At 31.4% G+C, this 11114-nt stretch overlaps 1 protein-coding gene across 2 annotated transcripts; it reads right to left on the reverse strand.

The window, feature by feature from the left end:
• Positions 1-446: 446 nt before the first annotated feature.
• Positions 447-10605, reverse strand: LOC127715106 (uncharacterized). 2 transcript variants are annotated; one of them, XM_052221150.1, is made up of 11 exons: positions 10430-10605; positions 9967-10172; positions 9352-9507; positions 8506-8619; positions 7441-7502; positions 5827-5943; positions 3417-3506; positions 2617-2718; positions 2179-2289; positions 1068-1168; positions 447-667 (listed from the first exon to the last, which is right to left on the reverse strand). In XM_052221150.1, the coding sequence occupies exons 2-10, from the start codon at positions 10162-10164 to the stop codon at positions 1081-1083; spliced, it is 1038 nt and encodes a 345-aa protein (XP_052077110.1). In that variant the 5' UTR covers positions 10165-10172; positions 10430-10605; the 3' UTR covers positions 447-667; positions 1068-1080. The 2 variants fall into 2 exon arrangements, with proteins under 2 accessions (XP_052077110.1, XP_052077111.1); XM_052221151.1 differs by lacking the exon at positions 8506-8619.
• Between the last annotated feature and the right edge of the window lie 509 nt (positions 10606-11114).

Raw genomic sequence — 11114 nt, forward strand, 5'->3', positions numbered from 1 at the left:
TTGCTATTCTTCTAATGGCTATGAGATGCGCAACAATGACCTACATTATGTGGAAACTAAACCATATTATATGATTTTAATCAATATAAATTATTTTTCAGATGTTGGCTTGGGTGTTGTCTCATTCCCCTCTGTGTTAACGCCAGTAAAGACGTCGTGCACTCCTGTCCTAACTGTAAGCAGATGGTCGGAAAGTACAACAGGATGTAGGATCGTTGTTTAATGACACGTGACATCATAATTAAGAAATGCATGTTTACTTATTAGTTGTCTTGGTTTTATTTAATGTCCATGAATCTTTTAAAAGAATCGTTGCTGTGATATAGATTTTAATCAATCTGTGATAAAAACATTTTTAAAATTATTTGTGTACTCTTCTTACCGTTTATTTGACATCCGTAGTTAAATATTTTGTATTTACAATGTACAATGTATGTAAAAGGTAATACTATTGCAAAAACGTGTTTATTCTATGCAAAGACTTGACTTACAATCTGACTTCAAATGTTACTTTCTTATACGTATCAAAATATACATTATGCAAAACATTTTGTAAATGGTACTTTATTTCTTGATATATGTCTCTTTATGTTTCTACAATGTATTATGCATACAACTTCTATGATCATGAGCACGCACTACATGTAGTTCCTTTGTTTGACTGTAACTGAAAAATAATAAGTCGAGTAAGCCAATTAGCATTGACAAAACACAATATGAAGAACATTAAAAGTGGGAAAAATACAATAAGGAAAATCAAAAACAAAACCCATAATAAGAATAAAATCAGACAAAACTATACTTCATAAGTGTAACGTTTTCTTACCTATTACAATACAAATATAGAAGTTGGTTTTTTCTTCATTTTCAGCAATGCTTTACCTTCTTTTTGTTACTATAAGAAGTTCCTCAAACTGATGATTAAGACATTTTGTGTTTTAGATTTCAAAAACTTTTTTCATTGTAACAACATTGGATTTTTTTTTTAACTTACAATAATATTGGTCAATGTTTGCACCTTATTATATCTTATCTATTTCAGTTAATAATACCATCCGTAGACCTACCTTTAATAGTCACCTAATAGTACTTTTTCCCGTAACGTGGCTTAGTTCTTTTTCCTGTATATCCATATTCTGAGCTGGCATTTTGCGGTTCACTTTTGTACCTTACAAATGAGAAAATGTATTTTTCTGTTGAAACATAAACAGCGAAAAGCGCTTTTCTTCCGTAGATTTACTTTGGAACAAGGGAATGTAGAGTACATACATGTACCACACAATACGATTTTTATCGCCTCACTTCCGGGTACGTTTCAAAAGAAGTCAACAACACTGAACGAATATAATTTATCTTTATTATCATGTATCATGTCACAAGTGGAGCAGGATCTGCTTAACCTTCTGGAGCACCTGATATCACACCGGGTTTTGTGTGGGCTTCGTGTTGCTCAGTCTTTAGTTTTCTATGTTGTATTTTGTAAGCTGTTGTTAGTCTTTTTGTCGTTTTTCGTTTTTGCCATGATGTTGTCAGTTCGTTTTCGACTTATTAGTTTGAATATCCATTTGGTATCTCAGACCTCACTTAAAAGAGTATAAGATGGTATTTTTTCATTAGCAGGTTCAATTTATCGATCTAGCTTTTAACCGCGACTATTATTTTAGGGGAAAAGATAGTATTCTTTTCAACCATATGCGACTATTCTTGTTTTTTTTTAAATTTGCAACATTCTCCATTAAAGCTCAGGACAAGGAATTTATTTGGGATAAAAGTACTTTTGTCATCATTTTAAACTGAAATAAAATGGTGGATTTTTCGGAACTGATTTTTATTTCCATTTATTCTATGTGCCTTTGGGTATCATACCCAGCAACAGCACACAGATGAATACCTACAAAACAAGTTTTCACTCGCCACGTGTTAATGTGAATGTCCCAAATCAGAAACATCGTCTTTTTGGGGTTTTGTTCATTTGGAATATATCATATATTTTTTATTAGTTTAAAATTAATTTGTCGATGCCTCTATTCGGGGGTTACATCACTTGTCATTTGGTGATAACTTTTTTCTAATGTTAAGCTATCAAAGATGTCTTTTGTTAGTGTAGCTTTTGTTTGATCCTTGTCTCATCGCAATCCCCACTACCTCTTTTGTAAATTTTCAAAAACATAAATTTACCAGTTTAATTTATCAGACATTTCTTTAACGTGCAATCGTGCATCATTCCGCTCTGCTCGGTATCTGGCTGCATCAGACTCTATTTGGTCCAGATACTGACTTCCGGTTCCTCTAAATAAATGGATTACAAATGTAGTCATAACTTATAAGGAAAATAGAAATAAAATAGATCAATATATTTATTGCGAAATATCTTCGGACTTCATAAGGTTCTTGTTTTTTTATTGGAAATAAATAAGAAACTCAGTAGTTCAAAATCAAACAATTATTTTTCAAAGGAAAGAAGAACAATTCAAATGTCTGCAACAGTTTTCACATGGTATAGATCATGGGTTATTTTATGAAAACTTGTAATAACTTCTAGCTAGTATTTCTTTAAGCAAACTTATAATGTTTTTGGTATGAGTCTATCAAGTCTTCTCTTATTAGGCAACTTACTTGTTCATTGCGTGGCATATGTTTTCATACACGCCTTGTAGATGTTCATACTGTTTACGTAGCTGATCATACTCTCCCTTTTTGTTGTTAGGTCTGGTAATTCTACATTATTGAATACGAAAAAATCGAAAATTATAAGACAAAAAAGATTACATGCGTTTTTGTGCTAAGCCTACCCCACTAGTAATTTAAAAAAAAATCGAAAATGAGTTTTAATGTCCCTTTGTTGTCTATCGTCTCTATTTTAAAGTATCGAAAAACAGGAAGTATGTATCTGACATATCCAATAATCGTTCATATCTTACAGCTCATCACTGTCAAGCTGCTGAATATAAATTCAATCTGTTTAGAAGTACTAGAGAAAAGTGTAACGAAGTTCATTCAACATTTTCAAAATTTCGAAAATTTCTAAAAATTGGAAAACAGGAATTTTTTGTCTGGCAGATCATAAAAGTTTTGGTTTTTTTTTCGACGCATCACTTTTATGCGGTTGACCAATTATGAAGTTATTATATTCAGTAGTACTGTATAAATGTGAGACAAAAAAAGTAACATACTGAAAAAAGTATCGGTAAACAGAAAGTAGATATCTAACAAAAAAAATAAAGTGTTCACACGTTACAACTCATCACTCTCAAGTCCTGGCCATAATATATGATCATAGTACTCTGTGTTTACTAGCATCATTTTCCCTCGTGCTAAGTAGAACTACAGCAACACGTAACCCTGGTATGTAACTCTACACCGAACTGTAAAATTGTGCGTAATTACTATCAATAACATCATATGATATAACATACTGTTTTCCACTTCTTTCATTGTCCTTACAATATTTGAACCAGTAATCTCTGTTATCTTTATACCACTGAACTTCTTTTTCTAATCTCCCTCTACAAAGTGACAATATAATTGTTTTTAAACAAGTTACTCCTTCAGAACATATGTATTTACTTCCGATTTCCATAGGGTTCGTGTTGCTCTTTTCTATATTATCATTTTTAAGTCTTTGTATCCGCTCATATTTTGTAATATTAGTGACTAACGCAAGGTACACAACATGTATGAAGATCCAATGCATCTTGATAATCTTCATAAGCAATAGCGTATACTGCGTATTGTACGTAAACAACTATAGAGCACTGTAAGGCCTTCATCAATGAGGAAATTCCATACCGTATAAAAAGATATTAAAGACCCGACACAATATAAAACAATTCGGACCAAAAAACAACAACGGCCTGATTTATGAACAAAACAATAAACGAAAAATAAATATGATAGACAGCGACAAATAACAACAAATAAATTACAGGCTCCTGACTTGGGACTGGCACATACAGAATGTGGCGGTGTTAAACCTGTTTGAGAGCACTCAACCCTTCCTGTAACCTGGAAAAGCGGTGTATCAGCACAACATAAGAACACACTGTAAAAAAGTTGATAAAAAAGACATGACTCATCAGATTTACACAATGCACAAAAAGCAATTAACAAAAAGACTATAAAGTATTGATGTAAGAGTACTCGCAGTTACTGAAAGCTAGTTCAAACCCAATAACAACTAATAATTGAATAATGTTTCCAATACTAAAACGACTGTCTTTTTTTAGCATAACATTCATAAACTCTGATCATTGAATACGTCTCGTTTTCCATCTTTTTCCGTTGTGATGAGCAATGTGAAAAAAACAAATGTGAAGTCAGGTAAGGTCAAATTCTTCTTATTTTCAAATATATTCTACGTTTTCCTGACAAGGAAAGTTTTGTGATACTGATTCCTAATAATGTTGATACTATTTAGGGCTGATAATGATCCTTAATTTGCTTTCCCTCTTCAAATCGTAAGAATTGGACAGGGTGATACCTGTTCAAAGAAGCATGCGACGAGTTTAAACTTATTTATTATATAAGCACATTTATCCTATAAATATTTGACGTTTTCGTAGAATAGATACTTTTTGCTATCATCGTTTCTTTGCTTCGGGGGTACCTATATCTGGTGTTGATGATACATAGAAAATATGACGGTAGGCAATGACGAAGTAGTAACAGCTTACTTTTCCGATTAACCTCGGATCTATTGCTTTCTAGTGAAAATTTAGAATGTTGTATGGATTATTGTTTGCATAGCGGATGCTTATCCTGTTCACGCAATTGGTCTGACTCCATGAGGGATTCATACGACTTTGATTTTTTTCATTCCAATTTATGTCGGTTTTATAACTGGACTTATGAGATATAACTTGACAAAAGTTAAAATCTTTATACAAAAATATGAAAACAACACGTTATAAATGTCATGTGTCAGAAGCGCTTTTCTGGATTTACCTTCATCAGGAACGCTCAAAGCCGAATATTTGAAAGCCAAGGATGTATAAGAAACGAAATAGTTATACATTGTATCAATACATATGTTGTCTTTCTCCTCAATTTATGTGTTTTTTTATTGTACCTAAGTTTTTTTTTTAATCACAGTTATATTTTCATTACTTTATCAATAATAAGCATCCATCATTCTTTGTTATTTCATTGAATGTTTATTCACAGCAAATACACATAATGTAATTGATATTTATCAATATCCTTAGGCATCTGATGGAACGTGAATACTTGATCGAAAATTCAAGTAAACTATTCATTAGACATATTTGTTCTGTAAAAATTAGGATTAGTCATCAAGTTTTTTCACTTTGATTTAAAAAAAAAAACACATGTTTGCTCTATGAAACATAATATATATATAATGATGATATTATTTTTGAAAGTAAATATTTTGAAAGTTGTTTTCTTAAGGTCCAGTGGCAAATTATTTCAGCATGTTCAAGATGAGAACAAATTACAAATTAATACAATAGATAGGTCCTACAATAGGGATCGACCGGGGCGAAGGGCAGAAAATTTAGAATGCCACTTCAAAAATGAGGGTATGTTGGAAATGGATCGAAATTTAGCCTTGAAACAGGCCACCTACAAATGTACACAACTCCCGAAGAATTGTTGAAAGGTTTCCTTAACGTACATAGAACGTTGAACTCTTTCTATATAAAGAATTGGAATTCTTACCGGAAATGGCTGCGAATTTATACATCTCGCACAGCCAAACGCACTCTACATTTTGGCAAGACTTTTTCTACCAGACCAAGGTGACCATATTTCTATACCCCAATCGTCCTTAGGGTCAAAAAGAAAAGAGTGATTTACTTTACTTACACATCTTCTGTAAGATGGTTATTTTCTTTTTCCAATTCAATTATCTGTTCTTCTAAATCTTTTATAACTTTTTTTGTATTTCTATCAGTTACTGGCGAGCCTTTCTTTTTTCCTTTACTGTAATAACATAAACGGTATAAATTTTACTGCACTAGAAGCGTAATTTTACAATTACTTGTAATTCTCTTCGATGTGGCTAAATACAAAACCGAATACAAACGTCCACATGTACATTCAAAAGTGTAAGTGGAAAAATACAAATGTTACAACAATGCTTAGCTTTAATACATAGCTTTAATAGATGTGTTGTGTTAATATTCATGGTGCATAGAAACTGAATCAAATGTTTAATTTACTTTTCACAAAAGGGTTAAATGCAATTATTTGTCATTATTTTCAAATCTATTGAAATCTGATATATATATATATAGGTCCAAAGAAATGTTGGATTATAAATTGAATTGTTTTATTAAATCATACTGGAAAAATCATTATTGCATACAAATTTAAAAAAAAATATCGATAGGATAGTATTTTTGGAAAGGTTTTAAATTAATATCTTTCAGAAAATATGGGAGCAAACTGGACACATAAGCATACTGAAACATTAAATTAAGGATATTCTTCATTTACGTTATTATACTAATATGAAAATAAGGAGATGTGGTATGATTGCCAATTAGACAACTATCCACCAAAGTTCAAATGAAGTGGATATAAGCAATTATAGGCAGCCGTACGGCCTTCAAAAATGAGAAAAAAACCCAAACCATATAGTCGGCTATAAAAGGCCCCGACATGAAAAATATGAAACAATTCAATTAAGAAAACTAACGGCCTAAATTATAACAAAACAATTTACGAAAAACAAATATGACAGACATGAACCAACCACAACCACTGAACTACAGGATCCTGACTTGGGACAGGCACATATAGAATGTGGCGGGGTTAAACATGTTTGTAAGCGCTCAACCCTCCCCTAACCTGGGACAGTGGTGTAACAGCACAACAGAAGAACAAAATATAAAAATCAGTTGAAAAAGATCTGAGAGTTCTCGCAGTTACTAAGAATTTATTAAGATTTCACAATCCTTAACTATAGTCTCAACCCTGCTTTGTATATATCTTTATATGTATTTACCTTTTCATATCAGTCGTCATATAGGGTTATAAAAAAATCACAAAACATTGTTATTTTGGACGATTTAAATTATAGAGAAAATTGAACTTCTTTTATTTTCGTTTTTGCATCAGCAATGTGTGATGTTATACATCATCAAACAGACTTTCTTTTTAAAACAACAACTTGCGTACAAATATTTCAGTTACCAGAAACAACTTTTTATGTATGTATGTTAGTGTTCTGTTCTTTATTTTGCTCTCTTGTCTGTACATTGTTTTCGGTGTTTATATTTTTTTTACTTTCTTTCAATTACTGTTGGTGCGGTTATCCCTCTTCCTGTTCATTTAATCTAGTATATTCCCGATGATAATGACAACAAAGTCGATCCATGCATTTTTTTTCTTTAGTGTAAGATATGATTACGTGTACATATAAGTTCGTCAAACTTCTTTTAAGCTTAAATTTCCGATCCACTTTTGCGTACTTACCTAGTCTTTCTATAGACTTCATCTTCTTCATCAAAGGTTAACTGTTTTATGCACTGATCTTCCTGTAAAAATTTATTGGTTCCAGGCTCAACATGATCTAGATTTACATTAACATTGTTTATGTCCATATATATAAAATTGAGAATGGAAATGGGGATATGTCAAAGAGACAACAACCCGACCAAAGAGCAGACAACAGCCGAAGGCCACCAATGGGTCTTCAATGTAGCGATATAACCTTTTGATTGTTTTATAAATTTTGTGTCAAGACTTTTTGAAAGGCATTATTACTTTAAGCAGTTTTTTTAAATTTGATAATCATTCACTAAGTCACAATTGAATTATTGATCTTCAATTTTCGCCAAACTTCACTACTGATTTGATCGCGCTTAAAGTAAAGCACGTGCAAAATTCAAAATGAAGCAATACAGAAATCTAGTAAGTCTAAGTTGTACATAATAGTTGCTTACGTCCAAGCCATTCGGTTTCATTGGCAATTATACAATATATCTTTATTTTTATACAAATAAGACCATGGATTAAAATTACAAAAATGACTAAATAGAGATATCTTTTTGTTATATATGTCTTTATTAATTTTTAACAAATCACGTATGTTTAAAAGGAAACTTATTAAATTTTGATAAATTCAAAACACGGTTTATACTTATTGGAGATCTCCGGTGAAGCATGAGTTAGAATTTAATGTAGTTACCTTACACATAATGTATTTATCATGGACGATGGAATATTTTATATTTTACTTGCGATTAGTTATTCTGGTTAACGAGATATATTAACATGCTCCTATTGAAGATAATATATGCATTTTAGATATACAAATATCTGAAAGGTCATTTTCTTACTTCAAGTAAAACTTAAGTATGACAAAAGTTCCTTCCCCGGACGCCTCCATGTATAAAGCAGCACGCTGCTTTAATGTAAGGGCGAACTTGCCGTGCCATTCTCTACTTTGATATGATACAAATTAATTTGATAGTGAGGTATAACAAAAAATGTTTCCTAAGTCAAAGTTTCCCTTTGCTTAAACATATAGATTCTTACAAGTGAAGACGATTCCGATTGTGTCCATGTTGCATTTAAACATTTCGGCACCGATTTGCGTATGGGACTTCTACCTCTCGGCTTAGCTTTTTGAGGAATAGGTTTTCGGCTTTCCTGCAAATAATTTAATATTGCGTTATTAAGTTGCATGTTATGATCATGGCCGACTTTTAAACAATCAATTCAATATACATTTAAATGAAATAGTACATTGGAAGACAGTTTTTGGTTCAGGGATGACATTGTTTTTATATGTATGTCTTATTTCCTCTGTATTTCTGTTGCTTTCATTCGTCTTGATCAAACTCAAGAAGCTGTGGTAATATGAGTCTTATTTAAGATTGGGTATTTTTATCTGAAAGTTGCTCTGATGTTAAATAAATATAAGAGAAACCAATCCTTCCTGCTTATACCATTTTGATAATTTTAACAGTGTAAAATGAAAATATCAATTATAAATATTGTGCGCTCACAGCAATTTTTCAAATCTTAACCACCAGGAACTCTTAAAACTCCAAACATTAAGGCCAATGATATTTTAGTACTCTAATACGAAAGGAGTTTTATATAAAAATGTAACCAAAAGGGATCTAAAAATAATAGCAATGCAAGTTGCTTTTTTCTACAATTGATATAATAAATCATTTTAGTCAATTATGTATGATTCGTTAATTCAGCTAGTACCCGCGTTGTTCATTGACTATTTCATAACACATAAAACAAATCGAAAATTCTGTGCGGTCCAAATGTTAAATGTTATTTCTCGCAAATAAAACTTTACAAAATGTATTAATTACAAATTAAAGCCAATTTTGAAGAACACAAACTTAACATGCATGTGCTTACTTGTGAAACAGATCTTGCCCCGACTCTAGATGGCGATTTCGCCGGTGACCTAGAAACTCTCCTTGTAGTTAATTGGCCACTACTGGCGAATCTGCTGATCGGTCGAGGTATATCTATGTCTTTCAGAAGCTCTATAATTTCGCTTGTTGATAGTTCCTAAATGAGAAATCAAATAGTTATAGATTGTCATCCAGCGTGGTAGAAAAGATTGAGAACCATTTAGATACTAGGATTTATCCCAAAAGTTTAAATACTAGGTTATATCCCAAAAGGTTAGATAGAATATTTTATCCTAAAACTTTATATACCAAGTTTTATAAAAAAAAAAGTTGAGATACTAGGTTTTATCCAAAAAGTTTAGATACTAGGTTTTTATTATCCAAAAAAATTGATTCTAATCAGGAATATAAACACGTTTCTAAAAGATCTACTGTGGAGTTATTTTTAAAAATCCTTTGATTGAACCGCATTTAAAATTGTTTTGTGCTAGATATATTGTTAATAAAGATACCGGTGCAATTGCATCTAAATTAATGCATGATATTGCTCTGATTGTCTGTTGGAAGGTGAATGTAGCGGAAAAAATTTTAAAATAATAATAGACAAAAAACTTACCGAGAATTTACACAGCTTATGAATCATTTCGAAACATTTTGAATTCATCTTGTCTTCCGGTCTTTCCTCCTTGACAAGTGCATTCTTCTTTGGCGCATCTAGATCTTGCATCAAAGACTCGACGTCCGAATGCCAAGCCCACAGGTCTTTACGTAACCGACTTAATTTAGGAAAGTATTTCTTTCGTTGCATAGACATGGTGTGACCTTTTGAAAAATGAAAGACATCACAAATTTTAATATAAAATTTGTCTAAATCATTTTATTCATATAAATGAAATTTAAAGAGTTGTATACATTTATTTGTAAATTTTACGCCACATATTTCAACTCGATAGGAAAACGAGGTATTGATAAGATTCAAACTTTTTACCTTCAGAAGAAGGACGAGTAGTATTTCGATAGTATATCGATATTCATCTTTAAAAATAACATTTTGTTTCTTATGTATAAAAAATGCTTACCTTTTACTAATCCCTATCTATCTTTTATTCTTTTTCTCTATCTAAGGTTATCTTTTCATCTCGTTTGTTTTTGTGTAGAGTTGTGTATTGTCTATTATTTACATATTTGTTTACCCTCTATTACTTGAAATTCGAACCTTTCCTCTGTATAAGGTTCCAAGTTCTTAGTTTCAAAATCTTTTCAATGAATTATGTTCACAAACTCATGCATGAATTAGTGTATTGTCTTATATAAAACACCATATAATGCTACAAAAAATTAAATGAATGTCGGTTTTTAAAATAAATATCAACGTCCAAATTGTCACAAACATTAAACTTAATTTGAAAATGAAAATTAATAAAAACAAAAAACAAAAAAACAAAACAAAACCCAATATGTATGTTTTCCTTTCTCTGGTTTTAGTTTTTTGTTATGTTCCAAGTACATGTGCATTCATCGTTTGATATACGAAACGTAACGTGAACAAACCTCGTGAGACACTGACCGAGATCATACTTCGAGTTAATTTTTAAATTGCTTTTTTCTGGATTATTTTTATGTTGTGCATTTATCTCTCATTGTACTCTTTTATATTCATTGATCACATCAACTAATAGAACGCTAAGTTCTGCTTTGAATTGGCTTAATTCGCCTACACATAAATGTGCCTCCCAAGACACATTGGTCAGGAATGGTTGTGCG

This window comes from Mytilus californianus, unplaced genomic scaffold, assembly GCF_021869535.1.
Source record: "Mytilus californianus isolate M0D057914Y unplaced genomic scaffold, xbMytCali1.0.p SCAF_9, whole genome shotgun sequence".
Lineage (NCBI taxonomy): Eukaryota > Metazoa > Mollusca > Bivalvia > Mytilida > Mytilidae > Mytilus > Mytilus californianus.